We start from the raw sequence: 17624 nt of genomic DNA on the forward strand, positions 1-17624 counted from the left end.
AGATGGTAGGCTCGATGTCGTTATCAGTCAAGTATTCAGAGCATTCAAACATTCTCACCATTCTGCTGAAGGCTACCGTCAAAGTAGGCGATACGGTATGCACCTTTGAATATCTCGTGAGCGCAAAATATACGCTTATTCAGCACCAATCTTAGATCCCTGACGGCACTTTGCAATACGTTCCTTACGACCCCAACGAAAGCCTTCAAGCATGCCCACGGTATAACTGATGATTTGTATTGAGGGTGATTTCAACTACTGAATGGTCATATTCACGTAGACCATTGCCATACAAGATTCACGAAAAGCTCAAGGGCAAAAAGGCGGTCATTTTCGCCATCCCAGGTAAATCTTACGAATCATTTTTCGTTGCAGAATGCTTTGTAACAATTTCCTTGAACAGGTCCATTTACACCAACTTGCTCTGAGCAGCATGTGCCGGGATTCCTGGCTGCAGCTGATGCTTTGCATGCTAAAGGTGTCAGCGACATTATTTGCATGTCCGTTGTTGACGGCTTTGTAATGAACGCTTTCGGAAAGGTTAGCGGCACCAAGGACAAGATTATCATGGCCGGTGACGGCAGTGCCACCTTCGCAACTGCGTTGGGCTTAACGCAAGATCTGACAAAGAATGGCATGGGTATCCGTTCAAAGCGCTTTGCTATCCTAGTGGATGATCTTGTGGTCAAGTACGTCGGCGTCGAACAGGCACCAGGAGTCACTGCCTCAGGAGCAGACGCTATTCTGGCAAAGTTGTAGACTATATTCCTGTATGAAATATAGCAACGTTACACGAACTACTTATTGCTGTGGAATTTGTCGTAGCGTACGAATTGAGGCATTGCTGAGTGGACAGACTAATTGCAATACGGGATAAGATTCTGAAATGCTCAATGCTCTTTTCACTGTGCGACATTCATTGCATAATATCTCTGTTGCTTGAATCGTCGAATTCGTGTTTACTCCTAGGCGATATGTACATAATCATTGTGCAAATGGGAAAAGTGTGACAGACACTTCTACAACTCCTCTCAGCATGTCTCTCTTAATCTGTGGGGTTGACCACATGTCTCTACCAGGTGAAGTCAAGGAAATGCAGACAGTACAGTCTTTTCCTATTTATTGTCACTGAATTTGCTGGTGTTGATATTGGCACCGATGGATATTTGAAAGAATAATATTTATCAAGGTATAGCATCTTGGACTTCATGTCTGCATACTCTATCTCTGAAGTATTTCCATGTTGATACCGTTGCCCTCATTATTAAGGGTTTCTCTCTTGCTGGATACCTGGTTGCCAGCTTTGAACTCAGAGCCACCTTTGCTGACGCGGCGAACTACTCAACGCGCTTCCACATATTGCTTAAAATGTCGACTCCTATGGATGTGGACGAAGTTCCGCCTGCACTTCAGCAAGGAACGCCAGCTGATCAAGGCGAAGTTTCTAAATCTAAGGGCAAAGCTAAAGATGTCGGTGAAAAGAAACGCTTTGAAGTGAAAAAGGTACAGCATAATGCAATCTCTTGAAGCACTGCCTATAATGAACCTATTAACGATCTATGATTTGTAGTGGAACGCAGTGGCTCTCTGGGCCTGGGGTTGGCTATAGCAAAACATTTGAAACTGTGCCGTTGACTAACGATGGGGTCGATTAGATATTGTTGTCGATAACTGCGCCATTTGCAGAAATCATATCATGGATCTATGTATGTTGATTTGTGGTATACTGTAAACACAAAGTTTGGGACTGACATTAAGATCCAGGTATAGAGTGCCAGGCTAACCAGGCTTCGGCAACTTCAGAGGAATGTACTGTCGCATGGGGTATCTGCAATGTAAGTCACGTTGGACGTAGCAACCAACTGCGCAACTAAGACGTATTTTCCTGTCTACAGCATGCTTTCCATTTCCACTGTATATCGCGTTGGTTAAAGAGTCGTCAAGTATGTCCTCTCGATAACCGTGAATGGGAATGGCAAAAGTATGTTTTGTATCCATAATTTCCAAACCATTACAATCTCTAACCCTATTCCACAGATATGGCCGATAAACGACACCAGCCCGATCAAATCACCTTCCACTCCTATTCCGCAACGCTGTCCTTTTTTGCATAAGAATGACCGTATTCTGTAATGCGCACGTAGCCAATAAACCAACGATTGCACCGCGAGGCTATCGATTTATGAAAGTCTTTAAACTAATGCTGAGATATAGAAAATTATGCAAAGACAACTATGCTAGCTGTGGGTACTGCGTTGATGATAATTTCAAATCTAATGACAGAAGATACCATTGGTTAAGCATTATGGCAACGATATAATAGCTATGCTTACTGCACGCTCTTATCAATTTGCCGGTGTCGACCCTCCTCAAATTCGACTTGTCATTGTTTTTCTCCTTCTTGGATCGAGCTACGTGTTTTTCGAATATTTCAATAGCTGCGGGTAATCTTTTGGCTTCTTCCGGTCGAAGCTTGCTGCTGATAAATTCATATATCGAACTCTTTCTTCCAGTTGATATATGGCGCCATACATTTTCTCTAGTAATATCGAGCTGTAACCGCGAAACTGTCATTAGATATCTCCTGTTTGTCATTTGATTCTGCACCTAACGACTTCAACAATCATAATCGTCTTGCATGAATACTTGCCCATGAGGATCCATATTGTATCCACGGTTTTCAAACCGCGTATATGGCCCATAAACTATGCATACGCCAGCTCGATCGCCAAGATCGCCTTTGCCCTGGGTTCGCATACGGTCCTTTTTGCTTGAAACTGACCATACACTTTAATGTTTAGGTAGTATTCTTTTTTTTTGCCAAGAAACCAACGACTATGCTGCAAACCTCTCAATTTATGAATGTCCTGAAAAACAGTGCTGGCTTGCAAAGAGAAAAGTATACTATCTGCGGTACTATACTAACACTGTAAGGATTTACTATGCTTTATATGGCTTGTCACTACCAGCCCCAATATCCTACGTTAGACCATCTGTACTCATCCTCGGACGAAGGAGGCCTCAGAGAAAGTGGTAAATCTCGAACTTTCCAACCAGCCGGCAGCTTATACATCGGCTTGGTGCGCTTGGTTCTAGACTGGCTTTTTACGCCTTGTGTATTGCTTGCGTCTATCTTGGCTCTCTCCTCTAACCATTCTGTCAATTCTGACGGATAGATTGGACAGTTTCTAGCTGGATCCCATCCAACGTGACTATATTTGCAATCTAGTTGGTATTCGCAGTATCCTTCCGAAAAGTACCGTCGACATGGAGATTTACTGAGCTGTTCTTGAATGAATTCCGAGGGGTCTAGTGACGGCCAACGAATGTAAGAGCAAGCTTTCCGAGATCAAAAGTTGAATACTTACCTTTGAACCAGTCGTAATGGAATTTACGATTTGCTTGATGAAGAGCACCGTTGTTGTGCTTTTGACGATTGACAACGCTATCCGGAAATGAACATTTGCAAAAGTCGCAATAATCTATTTGGAACAATTGTCAAGTTTACGAAAGAGTTTCTGGTTGCGGCAATATGATACTTTACACTTTTTGCGGGCCATGCAGAGTCCCACAATCGCAATGGATAAATGGATGTGCGAAAATCAATGATATGTGATACAAAGTCAGAATCTTGCTATAGCTGCCGAGGAACCGCCCCTCCGGCAGCTTCAAATTGCAAAGTTTAAATGTGTTTCCCTGCAAAGTGCCTGCATAGAAAGCTAGCATGCTTTGATAAGAAACCAGAGATATTGAATTCACTGCAGAATGTGAATAACTTGTAGATGAGCGCAGGGGATTTGCAGTTTACTGCCTCAAAACCTGTGTACAAACATGCAGAAGTAGACAAGCAGGAACCTCGGTCAGTCTTTTGTTTTTGATACATATAGTCTCCTAGTAACTTCCTATGAACAAAAGATCGGAGCAAAGGGATTTATATATTCTATTAAGTTCTTGGTAGGTGGACATAGATGCTCATTAATTTATAACAAGAATAACAAAGAAAAATATTATTTAGCAGTACAAAGTTCTAAAAGCTATGTAGCATACTAATTAAATTTTTGTGTACAACGCATGCACCTGATTAGCTGCAATGCTATGCCCAAACCTCCAAGAGCAGTGAAAACTGCTCCAACATATAAGGTCGAATCTTGTACAGTTGAATTGCAACAAGCCTCGCAATACGTGCTGCCTTCTGTTGAGCCGCCACAATCATTGACCATTGGTCCCGGAGAACTTTGGATACAACCAAAAGTGTTCCTCCTGCAAACAAAACAATAGAGAATAGAACACAAATCAAAATGCAGCAGGTTGTAGTTCGCTTTCCAGTGTTTTCTTCGAAACGCTGCAGTCTCTGAGCGTCTGTGTATTGATCTGTGAGAAAATATCGCTGCTGGTCATTAGGATCAAAAGGCTGCGCACTCGATGCTTTGCCGACAGTTTGCTGCGTAGATGGATGGTTTGTCGCTATTGCTGGTACCGGGATGAAGTGTTGTTCGTTATGTTCTTTGGTATGCAACATCAGACAGGATGAAGACAGTGCTCTAAATGTGGATTGCTGATGTGCTTGAGTTGTAATATGGATACTTGATAGATGTTTGCAGTAGACAGAACCGTCATCATTTCTCTTTGTGAATGGCGCTCTACGCTTGACGCGTGCGGAGTCCGAACCTACTGCCAAGCTGCCAAGCCCATCTAGAAGTAGAGCAATCACATTTTTATGTACCTGTTTAAAGGCATATCTAATGATCTTGTTCATACGGTCACATACAATAGGCCGCCTTTCTCTTCTTGCGACGGTTCGCCGTCAATTGTCGTTTGTTGATTGATGTCCTCGCATTATTCGACAACGATACTGTAGATGCAGGCAATAGTTCTTTTCTAGTAGCGATTTTTCTTATATATACAGATGAACTCTTCCATGTTGATTCATCCTGCAATTGTCTGCATACTTTTTTTCTTCCATACATTTCATTTTAGTCGTGAAGCTTTTGAGTTTCACAATCAGCGCCTCCAGATCCGTTGAAGCATCGTAAAGATAAGTGAACTGATATATTACGATTTATTGTAAAGGTATGATGCCGCGATGCGTATGTATACGATATCATTACTTCTAAGGATACTCTTGTTGTTGACGAAACCTCAGAGGTACATCGTCCTTATTCTCGATGTACTGCGCCCTTCCGCCCAGTCTAATAGCAAGTAGGCACTGGGTTTTAAAGCTTGCTCTCTATTCGGGCTTCTGCTTTTGCAGTCAGACGTACTGCATACTTGTACTGGATATGTTAAGAAAAGAATAGATAATGTGTATGTCGGCTATCCAGTCAAATATAGTCGTTCGATGTTTTGCTTTATGTTGTTTCAGCAATCGCAACAGAGGCAGAGTCTTCAAAAGTCCTGTTTGCCATGATGTGCTTGCTTTGTAGATCACACGTGAAGCGTATTTCTCTGTTCGCCTTCTGACTGCGTACATAACTGCAACATGGGCATCGCGTATAGATCACTTTCTGCAAAGTTTTCTGGCCAATTCTTTCAGCGATATCTTCTCACTGTGCCTGTAGATGCATAATTGTTATGTGTAGGACATGCATGCTGTTCTGGGATCACTAGGTCAGGCGATCAGGAGCCAAATTTTCCATGGCTGGCGATCAAACTAGGCAAGCTTAGCGAGTATCGTCATAGTCTTGTACTGCTGGAAACAAATCCATCAACTTGAAGGAGATGAAGCAAGCTCTCGTAGCATCAGTCGAATCTGACTGTGGGTTTGCTTCAAACGGATGTATGTTATCGCACCCTGACTTGCAGTCGACGGAAAACTTGGTCCTTGACCTTTTTCTAAGCAGTTTAAAGAAGGCGTGTCTAGTGTTTATGTTTATCGGCCTCATCTCCATAGACTAGACGATTTATCTGCCCGAGCAAAGCGAACGCTCTCGTCTGATATTCCTAGACGAATAGGTCAAGGTTTCACAGTGGCATCCTCACCGCGAGCATGAGATATCTAAGACCGCAGGACGCGGTCGGAACCATGGGAAAATCCGATGAGAGCATGCTGAAGGGAGCACAGCGAGCACACAGTTTTCGAAGCACGAGTTCCAGTTTTGTCACACGATCTGAGCCTGTGTCACCCGGCTTGTTTTTTTGTACCAGGATAGGGAAGCGAAAGAGAGTTTAAAAAAGCTTGTCAACATTGTGTTCATGCTACCTGCAAGCATACAAGATAGCGTGTCGACCATTTAAATTTGACAAACGCTATTTGCACCCGATAGCGCCGCGCGCCTTGCAAACGATGGAAGGCAGCATTCCATCAAGATATCATTTCTTCCATCGTGCCTCTTGCCTGTGAGCATCAGTTTTGAGCAGGAGATATTCGCTTTGGAAGTGTGAGCTTGCTTCATTAGTTCGCATATATCTTCATGAATGATGCGTGGACACGAAAATGAGCCAGACAGACGTTAAGGTGAGTAAAGATCTCATTTATCAACAATGGAATAAACTTTGCGTATGGCAATACTGACTGTTTCGACTGGTTGAAAAAAAAAGAGCTAATCCAGTTCGATCATTCCATTGATTCGAATAGTAGTTAATCCTGGCTCACGTAGCCCAACAGAGACGAATGAAGTGGCACTAATGTATTTTCCCGGTTCCGCTTTGAGATTTGAAGACCAGACTTATCGCTTCGGAAGGATCGCAAGAATTCGGAACGGGCGGGCTATCTTTTTCGTTTCTTTTTCCTGCTTTGCGGTTACTTTCGCTTCTTTTCCTCTACACGAGTGAGCGCAATGCCATCCAGTCCACCTAATGCGACATCACCGCCAAACAATGCTCCCTGCTCTCTACCTCGTTCGCGAGAAAATTCCAACAGCCCCGAGATAGACAGCAGACGCCCCAGCTTAAAGTATATTTTTGCACCTCTAAGCCAGAAAGCTGTCAAGGTGACAACGCCTTCGACAAACAAGATAATTTTGGATTATCTCCTTTATCTATCTATACAATCTCGCTTGAAACAAGCGCACGTTGAACTCATGGAGCTGTCGACGCCGCTCCCTGAAAACGAAAACTCGCAATCGATCGAAGAACGTAAAAGGCGCTGGATGGAGACAGCAAGGAAGGCAGAGCAAGATAAAAACGCTGTGGAAGCTATTGTCGCGGGTACTGTTAGAGACGATCTCCACACGCGATAATGCATTTGTTAACTCAACTTGCTTGGTACGACGTCTAGGCATCCTATCCTCCGGTTCACGTGCAAAAGCGCCTTCGTCCTGGGTGGATTGTGCTTTTGAGCAGCGTTTGCATCTATGCCAGTTGACTAACCTTGTTTTTGGCCGTTTTGATGCAACCTCGACCGGACAGCATGTGATTGCACATAACTCCACCCGAAGGCGGCGGCATGAAGCACAGATGATGGCTTCCGTCATGGAAGAAAACAGTGGAGCAGCAGACAAGGATAGCAATGACGCCAACAAGGAAAACGGTCAGCAGCAATGTGATCTCACAAAACGACGACAGCAGCTATTCTCCCGACCGATATTTCCCCCTTTTTGCAGACGACATCGATTCCAAAACTGTCATGGTTGCAGATCGCCGTACCTCAAAGATAAACCAAACAATGCGTTACACATGAAGCAAATTCCAAAGATTGAGCAGGAAGGCAGTTCTTCGTCTCGTGACCCTCCCAGCAACTCTCGACAATCAACATCCTCGCCACCTCCTCCAGCTGGTCTGATTGAAGCTATTCCTACTTTTCTAAAGACAAGCGCCGACCTTCTGCGACGAACACTGGAAACCAATGGTGAAGAAGGCGGAGCAAAGCCTATGATCTTTGCTGGTCAAAGAGTAATGGGCGGTGGTATGCCTCCACGATGGTACGACCTCTTCTTGGAATTATTGACCCAAGCAGCCATTGAAAGCTATCTGTGTGACGGACAAACTGGTTTGGAACCAATCTTTGAAATATTCTCATACGGTGATGTGGAAGACGAAGATGAGCCTGACGAGGCTGAGGATGATGAAAATGATATTGATAATGATAACGACAATGACAATGACAATGAGGACGATGAGGAGGAAGATCGCGAAGAAGATGAATGGGGTGTACGAGCAGCAGACCATCATTTACTTTTCCCGAAAACGAGGACGATGTATCTTTTCAAGACGCAAGTGCGTGAACGAGAAAAGGAGGTAAATATCTCAATGATTCCAGTATCGATAAGAGTCATAAACATGACATTAATCCATTTCGCAAAAGTTTTTGGTCGTGGAAGGCGACGATCTCAAGCAACATTTTGAAAAGCTTGCTCAGCGATACCCACTTGAAGCATTCGAAAAGAGTATGGGCGAATTTATCCAAATGATTCTTAGCACAACAGATGTACCTGCCCTAGAAAAGGTAAGTTTTGCTATTCCTTGGAAAATTTTAGATGGTGTGCTAAACCATTGCTTATCAAAGTACGATAAGGGTGAAGGCGGTGCCAGCCGGAGCACCTCACCCGAGCTTCCTTCGGATGCGGAGGGCAAAGCGATCACATCTCTACCGTCAGTGTATAAGTATCCTGGAGATGGATCTCTCCTCATGCCAGAAATACCTGACGTAGAGGAAGATGATCAACAGCAAGGTACTCCCGAATTGAGTCCAGCAACCGCAAGCAACGAGCAGTCAAATGCGCCATACATGTTGACCCGCAAGCGACAGGCTTCCATCTCGCAAATCGTTCCCGAACCGAAAAGAGCCCGATAAGCTGTTTTACCGTAACCGTACAGCGTTTTCCTCCTAAATGAACCCGCCTTCCCCCGCTCTTACCCTCCAATCATGCACATTCCATTACAATCCCATTTAACAAAGCGTCTCTAATACAAAATCTTGTAATACTTACATCAACGAATCCTGTTGTAGTTTCATATGATGTGATGTTGGTAAGCGCGTTGAACAAGTCTATGGAAAAACTACGAGCATAGATAATCCGAAGGCACGTCACTCTCCGTTGAAAGACTATCATTCGTAGCAAGCATATTTCTAAAGGACGTTAATTCTGTCCCTTCACTCATTGAGTGGTATTTATATCTCTTCCGAGGCAGAAAAATGGAAGGGGAGGCCTAATTTGGACTAAGTATGGATCTATGATTGCCGATAGACTTGATTTTCTACCATCGCCTAGCGCGCCCTAAGATTGCAGAAGGCCATTTCTCACGGAGTATAATAATTTACACCAGCAACACAAGAGGATGCACATTGACAATCAATAAGGCTGCCTCCAGGTTTTCGTACGTGAGTAGTACTTAGTTTCCAATTGCTATTCCATGTGGAGTTGAGACGAAGGCTTTGTAGAATAAAGACTGCAAACGTTGTGTCGGGTATCTATGCGTATCATAAGATTTCGTGGCCTCCATCGTCATGCTCTTATATCGCCCGTACAGCTACACTGCCTATCTTTTGATTATAATACCAATACATAGACTGGTCTTCGCTGTCAACATACACACCTTTTTGTATGAAGTTTATTCAGCGATGGACAACTGGGTTCATCGGTTCAAAAGAAAATTAAATTGGAAGCAAAGCAAAAGGAGACGGAGGGAAACTACAGGCTAACGCGAAACAAGGTCGCTAGCCTTAGCGATGCGAAGTGAGGCCGCAATCGCTTTGGCGGCGACGACCTGCGGGACAAATGCAGCGTTGTCAAAAATATAGCGCTAATAGGCACTCCATATCGACATGATTTGCCGCCATGGTTCGCTCGTATGTTTCCTTTGTTATTTGAACACCAGATTATTGCAGCAAGTCCAGGCTACTCATTTCAGAGAAACCAGCATTAGAGTCAATTATACAAGCTTGAAAGCCAGTGCTTTACCCGTTCGTGAAAACTGTCGACTAACAAATCCGCATGTGTCTCAGGGTCAAAATCCGATCAATCTGGAATGGCGGTTGCCTGCAGAATCTTGTCATATTACTCCTTGCCTTTCTTTTCCATAATACGTTTCATGTGTTCTGATGTCAGATCAATAATTTTTAGAGCAGTCATCCTTTAATGTAGTATTATTAATGATGATAAATGCAATGAGCCAGTGATATTCAACATCAGCTTACGGTAGATCTGGTACGTCCACCACATCGGTGAAAATGTCGCTTAAATTCCAAGTATCATTTTAGGATCTGTTATACAAGATATTTCGAGTACAAGTGGAACTAAGAACAGACTAACATCACAAAGACTATTTACAATTCGATTATTGTGATATGTAGATGAAAGCAGGCAACGACGGCAGGAGAGGGGAGGCCCCAGGCTTCGCATTTCTAACTTGCTGCTTGTGCGTGAAGGTAGTCGCCTACCTTCTGCAGCGACTCTATTCCTAACAAAGTAGGCCTAGAGGAAGCTACAGAGCGGTAATTAATCCCACCCAAGGATAAGAAACCCGAGAGAAGGCCCACGCAAGTCGTTTGACGGCAATAGTCCGGATGAAGGGCCGCCCCAGAAGTTTAGGACCATGCCCGAGAAAGGAAACCGGCTATCTTCGCTTACAGCCCGCCAAACAGCTACGGAAGGAGCAGAACTACCGAGCGGAGATACCTCGAAGCCGACGTCCAAAAGGAAATTGGCATGGTTCAAGGCATCCCAAGCCAAATCCGGGAATTCCAAAGGCATATCCTCGGGATTGGTGAAGGACACCTTAAGCCCAATGCCGCAGGTGAGGAACCGGAAGTCTGCGAACGAAGCCAAAACAGGCATTTCTGCGATGATTCGTCGCATTTCCGGAACGGCTTGTGCAAGATAATGCGAGTGGATGAACGTGGGTGGTGGGAGGAGAGGAACCATCGTCGATATGAGCTGCTCTTTGGACTGTAGATCTTCGTACAAGTTCACCGATATCCAACACTTTTCGCTAATTAAATAACTTTTAGAACATCAGTAAACAATGTTCTCTATATACCTTGAATGCTAAAAGCTTCTCTATCAATTTGCGAAGTTCTGCTGCATTTCGGTGGAAATTTTGTTTTTTCACCGTTGTTGCGAAATTATCGACTAGTTGCTTCCATTAAAGTAAGTCATTCACGCGGTCAAGGCAGAACTTGGTTGCTCCTGCTGTCATCCTTGCAAATCATGACAGCTTCCGTTTGATCTTGAAAGGAGAAAGTTGACGCGCGATAGTTACGCTCATTTTTTCAATCCCAGCCCATAAATGATAGGCTTCGGTCCTGCCATGATTCATTCCAAAAGGCAACAAGGTTGAGAAGTCGTCGTTACATAGGCAAAAGATATTACTTAGGCTATTCCAAGAAAATATCGAGCTGCATAACATTCCATTAGATTTCTATCAACAGATTGTCTTTTATATAAAACTTTGTGTAGTACTGGAAAAACAAATTCTGCATGACCATCACCGACTTATCCTCGTGGTCTGACGTGATTCGAACAGAAGATTGTTATCACCCCATTAGGCAATTTTTTACTCCTTTTCCGTCTTCACCTTGATATGCCTACCAATTCTCTAGATGCTTTCGTAACGTCAGCGTCCAAGGCAACGGCCTTCCTGGTTGCCGGCATGCTTGTTTCTGGTGTCTGCAACACCATTCTGAATAAATTTCAGGACATGCAATGTGTTGAGAACTGCAGCGATCCCGATCCTAACCAGCGTCGATACTTTGAGCAGCCGGTGTGGCAAACGTAAGACCTTTTATCTGCAAAAGTGCTTGCCTACTTTCAATAATGTGACACTGCTGCTACGTAGTCTGAACATGTTTGTTGGTGAAGCCGCCGTCTGGATTGTACATTTCTATATGGTGTGGGATCGACGACGAAGTCTTGCAAAGCAGATACCAGTGCCTCCTTCGTCCGTTGCACAGCTGGACGCTGCTACCATTGTTGATGACGTTGATGCCGAAGTTGCAAAGCATACAGATCAGTTACCATTGAACGGTTCTCGTCCGCTTCTATTCTGGATACCCACTTTATGCGACTTGACGGCTACGACGGCAAGTCTGTAAAAGAATAAGCTGCTGTTTTGATGCTAAGATATCGATCATCATCCTTAGATTATGAATGTCGGCCTTCTACTTACATCTGCTAGTATCTACCAAATGCTCCGAGGTTCTATAGTTATATTCACTGGTATCGCAAGCTACTTGTTCCTCGGCCGTCGCTTCCGACTATATGAATGGATCTCCTTAGTGCTTGTCGTTGGTGGCGTGGCTATCGTCGGCCTCTCCTCCGTTCTTACGCCTCAAAAACGCCCGGCCGATACCAGCTCGTTTGATGCCGACTCTTCCGTTGATCTATCATCGCTGGTAGGCGTCCTCTTGGTCCTCGGCGCCCAGTTGTTCACAGCTACGCAATTTGTGGTCGAAGAAAAGATCATGCTCCGTTACCATGTGACCCCTTTGAAAGCTGTCGGATTCGAAGGTGTCTTTGGGCTTACATCTGTCCTCGCTGCGATGCCAATCCTTCACGTCTTGTTCGGAAAATACAATGCGCATTTCGACATTTCTAAAGGTTTCCACGACTTTTTTGATGTTCCATCTGTCTGGCAAACCGGTATTGCCATTAGCATCTCCATTGCATTCTTCAACTGGTTTGGACTATCCATAACATCCACAATCTCTGCAACTGCCAGAAGCATCATAGATACGTGCAGGTAAGAAAGTGAATGAAAAGATACGGTCCTAAAATGAAGACATGAAATATCCAACATTCAAATTACATCAAATACCTTGTAGGACTCTATTTATCTGGATCGTATCGCTATATTTGGGCTGGGAACAATTTTCCTGGATCCAAGTCGTGGGTTTCACTGTGATGGTTATTGGAACATTCTACTTTAACGGTGTCATTCGTTGGCCCTTCGCGCAGGATGAAGAGAATGCCGCTGAGCGTGCACCTCTTTTAGAATCAAGTCGCGACGAAGACGAAAGCGGTAGATGAACTTTGTTTTTTTCTGGAAGAGGTCAACAATTGCAAAACAAATAAATGAACATATGGCGCAATTTATTTACTGTACAGGGTGGGAGTTCGGATATGAGGTATCTTATCGTTTGACGATGACGGCCAAAAGGAGAACAGCGAGAGCAAACAAGGAAGACATGGTGGTGAATATCACAATACCTCTGGATGCCGGGAAGTAGCCTTTTGTCATGGCCGTTTGGGAATGGAAATATCGAATAAACGCGAACATCAAGAAGCAGATTGCCATCAGTATGAACATCAACCCTACAGGTCGACCCCATGTGCGTAGATCTGGATCGTGCTCTACTGCGCGGTCTAGACGAAACAGCTGTGTTATACCTAAAAGGCGATGGAATATGATAAGTCCAGACTTGATTTGTTAATATTGAGTTTGTTATCGAACGTACCTACGCCCACTGATATCATGGACAGACTGGTCCTGAGCCACGCCAGGAAAGTTCTCTCGTTGGCTTGCAACCCGTGATCAATACAATGTAAACCTTATTGTCACGCTAAAATCTGTCTTACCTAAATGGTCTCTGGCCACGCTTCCGGTATTCTCGAGATACAATGAAGAAGAATATTTCTCGAATATGTCGGTCAGATACTCGCACCAATGACGACAAGAAGGTTTGTTGTACGTGTGGTCTGGTAGTTTCCTGGCATTTAACAAGGCTTCACGTTCCTCTTGATATTCATATTCGCTGTCACTTTTACCCGCAAAGTCGTCGCAGATGTCTTCAGTGCAGCATTTTGACCCATCCAAAGTATCGCTAGATCCTGATCGTTTTAACTGAGTCCTACGGTGGTATGCGTTTGGAATATTTTGATTATGCATATCCTCGCCAGTCGGCGGAAACCCATAATGCACGTCATTTGTTGTGTGAAAGGAAGTCGGTGAGGAGGACAATGCTGATTGTGGAATGGACTGATACCCATTTGCGCGATGCACTGTGGTTTTACTGGAGCAGAGCAAAGTCTGCGATTCTGACATTGCTTGGCGAGAAGGGGGAGAAGGGAGAAAGACGATTTCTCAGACAGAGCAAAACGGACGCATTTTAAGCTTTTCCACTTTCAAATCATGGTTACACGGCAAAGTACGTCTACATAGATCAGATAGCGCAATCATCTATTGCGCAACTTGCAGCTCTCCCTAGAAACGAGTTCATTCCTTTAACGTTTTCGATCATATCACGGGCATTCAAGTACTTGGAACATGTCCAAGCCTGTGGTCACAGGCATGCGGTACTAAGTCAGCGGAATTCGCATCCAATCGGAGGTGAGTTACTGGTGATCCAGTAAGATGATTTCTTTCAATGGTAGGTCGTGCTGGCCGTCCTGATATGTTCACCTCGACCTGGTCGATTATGCCCCTAATATAGGCATACTTTGAGACTTTCTGCGTAAGTTTTCCAAGCAAGCTGAAAAGAAATCATCCACCAGACGAATACGTATGGTCTTGAACTTTTCACTGAATGCTTCCGCGGCATCGTGACTCCAAATGCAAAAACAGATACTTCTGACACTCTGCTTGCAAATAGAAATACCTCGGTTTTCTGTCCTCGTTTTCACTTCCTCTGCTTGTGCGTATTTTTGTTAAAGGCCCCACATTGATTCTTGTGGTAGACATAACAGGTGGATATCCGGGATTATTGACATAAACCGGTTGAGTTGAGAATCTACGTATGCCGCCAGTTTTTTCCTGCAATTTCTTCTATTTTGATCGTGTCTTCAACGTATGTACAGGCTGCCTTTTTCATATGTAATTTTGTGCTTTCTATTCGCAGTTATAACTCATGCTGTGCAGTCAGGCAAAGAGTTTGCTAGAGAAATTTCCAGTTTAGACACTTTATCCCCTTTTGTGCTGACCATCGCTTGGCCACGCTGTGGGAGACTTGCAGCAACCGCTGACTCTGGTCCTCTGTCGCACGTATATACTGTAACATCTTTTCGACCTTCAGGATCAGATTCGGATAATCTTCGTCGCAGGCGAGAGCCGATTATGACACCAATGGCATCTGCTTGTTCAATTTAGTTTTAAGCTGCCTCCTTTTCTTTTTGGCTTGGTTTTTATACTGTCTATCCGAAGCAAATACCTAATAGTATAAAAGAAAGATCTCAAGGTAGGAAATAATGCACCCTTTACAAACATGTTAGCTGTATTTCCGCGTACAAATTACTGTGTGCATTCAAAACTTTAGACACACTCAACAAATCTTCTCAATTTTGACATTTACAGATCCGGGTATGTATCTCGATACATTCTGCTTGAATCAGTACGATTATTCCAGTTACTACACTCAAATTGACTTACCTGCTACAGAAAGTGTATTTCATGTGTATACAATTTTCTGACCGTCACCTTTCGAAACGCGTTCATATCATTGATTATGCCCGAAGGTTGCGATGCGCAGTGCCACGTTTGTCCATTAAAGAAAATCAATAACGCAGTTCAATAAACAGATTTAGCAGAGCATTCAAACCGTTTAGGCATGGTCTACCTTGCCTTAACGTGCAAGGCATTCATCTTGTTCATAAAGTTCACAGTCGATCGCCGTTGCACTTCCTTCTCGGAGATGACTTTATTATTTCAAAGTTAGATATTCCGTATAATAATATTAGTTAGATATTCTAAAGCGTATATCGGAAAAGAGAAAGACGCATAGAAAGGGAAAAGAGAGAGGAAAAAGGGTTGAGAATTCCGTTGCTGTCAGTCATGAAAGCATGCAAACTTCAGGAACTGCCAAAAATGGACCCCTTACGGCCGGACTTTCAATTTTAGGTCTTGTACATTGCACGCACCTGTCGATAGTGAATCCTTCTCTATCTTACAGCAAGGTAACTAATCGCTAAGTTTGCATCCATCCTGGCATCCAACGCGTTCATCCATCTAATACCGTCTTCAGATGCCTCCCAAATTCGATCCTACCGAGGTGAAGATCATCTACCTTCGTGCTACCGGTACGTTAACAACGGTCTCCTAGCGATTGATAATTGAAAACTAACGACAATGTGTAGGTGGTGAATTGGCCGCTTCTTCGGCTCTTGGTACGATTTAGACGCTAGACATTTATGCAACAACCTCATATTAACGCTAACGACAACTAGCTCCCAAGATCGGTCCTCTTGGTTTGTCACCCAAGAAGGTCGGTGAAGATATCGCTAAGGGCACCAAGGACTGGAAGGGTCTCCGTGTCACCGTCCAGTTGACCATCCAGAACCGTCAAGCTCAGGTCTCTGTTGTTCCTTCTGCTTCTTCCTTGGTCATCAAGGCCCTCAAGGAACCCCCACGTGACCGTAAGAAGGACAAGAACAGTAAGTGCTCCTGTAAAGACTTGGTTGTTGTATTGACTGTTATTGACAATGGGTCCTTCCAGTCAAGCACACCGGCAACATCTCCTTGGATGACGTTATTGAAATTGCCCGTACTATGCGCTTCAAGTCCTACGCTCGTGAGTTGAAGGGCACTGTCAAGGAAATCCTCGGTACCGCCAACTCTGTCGGCTGCACTGTCGATGGCCAGAGCCCCAAGGACTTGTGCGACGCCATCGATGCCGGCGAAGTCGAGATCCCTGAGAAATAAGTGGATATTTCATATTAAAAGTGCATCTTGGACGAACATATGCTTATTCTTTGAATGTCTTTATTTGCCTTATGGTGCGTTGCGGTTTTACATTGGCAGTGATAGAAGTGTGATTTGCACTGGAAAAGGAAGTGGGATTTTACATATGCTGCATGCGCGAGTACAGAGTACCGAAAATATGATATGATGGTGGCATTTGCATCTCTTGTGCTTGATGTTTAGTTACGAACGGACTGGTTTCAGCATGTACCTACGCAACCGCATGGTTACTAACGTGTAATACTGATTGACATGGCCACTTACATTCTAACTGTAAATAATCCGGCGGGTAGGCCTTGCTGGGCTTCTTCCTTGATAATCTCCAATCCGGCTTCGTTGAAAAGACGTTTCAAGGCTTCATTCGGTCTTTAGTAGCAAACAGCACCGTCAGTTACCGTTTAGTATTGCATGGATCTTACATTTACCGAGTAACACTGCTATCCTCATCGTCCACTACGTAGTCCTTTGTTGAGTTATTCTCTTTAACACCGATTAATCCATTAGGCTTGAGACCACGTATGCAGCGCTTGAAAAATGCAATGAGATCCTCTAAGAATAATATATCACCAAGTTAATAAATTGAGATACGCGCATGGCAATGTTAGCTTTTTTTGTACCGTCTGTCAAATGTCCCAATACCCATTGGCACCATATTAAATCATATTTGCCTTCAGATGGAACGAAATCTTGAAGACCTTGGCATAGAATATCTCCTACACGACCGTCATCCACATCTTCTTTCAAAAATAAAGTTTTTGCTTGCTCGACAAAATTGGGTGCCTGTTCGACGAGATCCACTTTCTTGAACGGTACTTTGAGCAAGAAGTTCTTAGTTACGCGACCGATACCGGCTCCACAGTCGCACGCGTATCCGTTCCCGATCATTGGTGGTTTGCGAAGAACATTATTTGCACCTCGAACACCATGTACAAACTCTTGAACAAAATTAAGAGAACCCTTTGTATCGATAGGATCCACGGATGCAAACCCTCCCAGCATGCCATTTATGGTGGGTGACACGTTGGTCCAGTATTTTTGAGCGTTATCGTACCAGTCTGGCTGGCTCATGAGCTCCA

The 17624-nt window shown here is 44.0% G+C and overlaps 11 protein-coding genes across 11 annotated transcripts; 5 read left to right on the forward strand and 6 right to left on the reverse strand.

The window, feature by feature from the left end:
• Positions 1–2: 2 nt before the first annotated feature.
• On the forward strand, positions 3–759 carry VTP01DRAFT_5381 (uncharacterized protein; the record flags this gene model as incomplete). Its single annotated transcript, XM_069384167.1, has 5 exons — positions 3–5; positions 72–95; positions 156–220; positions 281–345; positions 404–759. The coding sequence occupies 5 exons, from the start codon at positions 3–5 to the stop codon at positions 757–759; spliced, it is 513 nt and encodes a 170-aa protein (XP_069235298.1).
• Positions 760–1368: 609 nt separating this feature from the next.
• VTP01DRAFT_5382 (uncharacterized protein) lies at positions 1369–2050 on the forward strand (the record flags this gene model as incomplete). Its single annotated transcript, XM_069384168.1, has 6 exons — positions 1369–1503; positions 1571–1598; positions 1656–1706; positions 1765–1835; positions 1896–1981; positions 2038–2050. 6 exons carry the CDS (start codon positions 1369–1371, stop codon positions 2048–2050), a joined length of 384 nt encoding a protein of 127 aa, XP_069235299.1.
• A 182-nt stretch (positions 2051–2232) lies between these two features.
• On the reverse strand, positions 2233–2757 carry VTP01DRAFT_5383 (uncharacterized protein; the record flags this gene model as incomplete). Its single annotated transcript, XM_069384169.1, has 4 exons — positions 2233–2273; positions 2334–2476; positions 2533–2553; positions 2651–2757. The coding sequence occupies 4 exons, from the start codon at positions 2755–2757 to the stop codon at positions 2233–2235; spliced, it is 312 nt and encodes a 103-aa protein (XP_069235300.1).
• A 205-nt stretch (positions 2758–2962) lies between these two features.
• VTP01DRAFT_5384 (uncharacterized protein) lies at positions 2963–3560 on the reverse strand (the record flags this gene model as incomplete). The annotated part of the gene is made up of 3 exons (XM_069384170.1): positions 2963–3309; positions 3369–3482; positions 3545–3560. 3 exons carry the CDS (start codon positions 3558–3560, stop codon positions 2963–2965), a joined length of 477 nt encoding a protein of 158 aa, XP_069235301.1.
• Positions 3561–4093: 533 nt separating this feature from the next.
• Positions 4094–4756, reverse strand: VTP01DRAFT_5385 (uncharacterized protein; the record flags this gene model as incomplete). The annotated part of the gene is made up of 1 exon (XM_069384171.1): positions 4094–4756. One exon carries the CDS (start codon positions 4754–4756, stop codon positions 4094–4096), a length of 663 nt encoding a protein of 220 aa, XP_069235302.1.
• Positions 4757–6776: 2020 nt separating this feature from the next.
• Positions 6777–8731, forward strand: VTP01DRAFT_5386 (uncharacterized protein; the record flags this gene model as incomplete). Its single annotated transcript, XM_069384172.1, has 4 exons — positions 6777–7146; positions 7217–8175; positions 8243–8383; positions 8444–8731. 4 exons carry the CDS (start codon positions 6777–6779, stop codon positions 8729–8731), a joined length of 1758 nt encoding a protein of 585 aa, XP_069235303.1.
• Positions 8732–9757: 1026 nt separating this feature from the next.
• On the reverse strand, positions 9758–11023 carry VTP01DRAFT_5387 (uncharacterized protein; the record flags this gene model as incomplete). Its single annotated transcript, XM_069384173.1, has 5 exons — positions 9758–9776; positions 9840–9859; positions 10509–10862; positions 10918–10958; positions 11011–11023. The coding sequence occupies 5 exons, from the start codon at positions 11021–11023 to the stop codon at positions 9758–9760; spliced, it is 447 nt and encodes a 148-aa protein (XP_069235304.1).
• Positions 11024–11460: 437 nt separating this feature from the next.
• On the forward strand, positions 11461–12905 carry VTP01DRAFT_5388 (uncharacterized protein; the record flags this gene model as incomplete). Its single annotated transcript, XM_069384174.1, has 4 exons — positions 11461–11651; positions 11716–11959; positions 12020–12618; positions 12701–12905. 4 exons carry the CDS (start codon positions 11461–11463, stop codon positions 12903–12905), a joined length of 1239 nt encoding a protein of 412 aa, XP_069235305.1.
• Positions 12906–13008: 103 nt separating this feature from the next.
• VTP01DRAFT_5389 (uncharacterized protein) lies at positions 13009–13920 on the reverse strand (the record flags this gene model as incomplete). Its single annotated transcript, XM_069384175.1, has 4 exons — positions 13009–13265; positions 13334–13396; positions 13455–13574; positions 13644–13920. 4 exons carry the CDS (start codon positions 13918–13920, stop codon positions 13009–13011), a joined length of 717 nt encoding a protein of 238 aa, XP_069235306.1.
• A 1730-nt stretch (positions 13921–15650) lies between these two features.
• VTP01DRAFT_5390 (60S ribosomal uL11 domain-containing protein) lies at positions 15651–16509 on the forward strand (the record flags this gene model as incomplete). Its single annotated transcript, XM_069384177.1, has 5 exons — positions 15651–15764; positions 15833–15887; positions 15945–15974; positions 16035–16241; positions 16304–16509. The coding sequence occupies 5 exons, from the start codon at positions 15651–15653 to the stop codon at positions 16507–16509; spliced, it is 612 nt and encodes a 203-aa protein (XP_069235307.1).
• A 222-nt stretch (positions 16510–16731) lies between these two features.
• VTP01DRAFT_5391 (uncharacterized protein) lies at positions 16732–17616 on the reverse strand (the record flags this gene model as incomplete). The annotated part of the gene is made up of 4 exons (XM_069384178.1): positions 16732–16759; positions 16813–16914; positions 16974–17097; positions 17166–17616. The coding sequence occupies 4 exons, from the start codon at positions 17614–17616 to the stop codon at positions 16732–16734; spliced, it is 705 nt and encodes a 234-aa protein (XP_069235308.1).
• Between the last annotated feature and the right edge of the window lie 8 nt (positions 17617–17624).

Source organism: Rhizomucor pusillus (assembly GCF_041956525.1).
Source record: "Rhizomucor pusillus strain CBS 183.67 unplaced genomic scaffold VTP01scaffold_22, whole genome shotgun sequence".
Taxonomy (NCBI): Eukaryota; Fungi; Mucoromycota; class Mucoromycetes; order Mucorales; family Lichtheimiaceae; genus Rhizomucor; species Rhizomucor pusillus.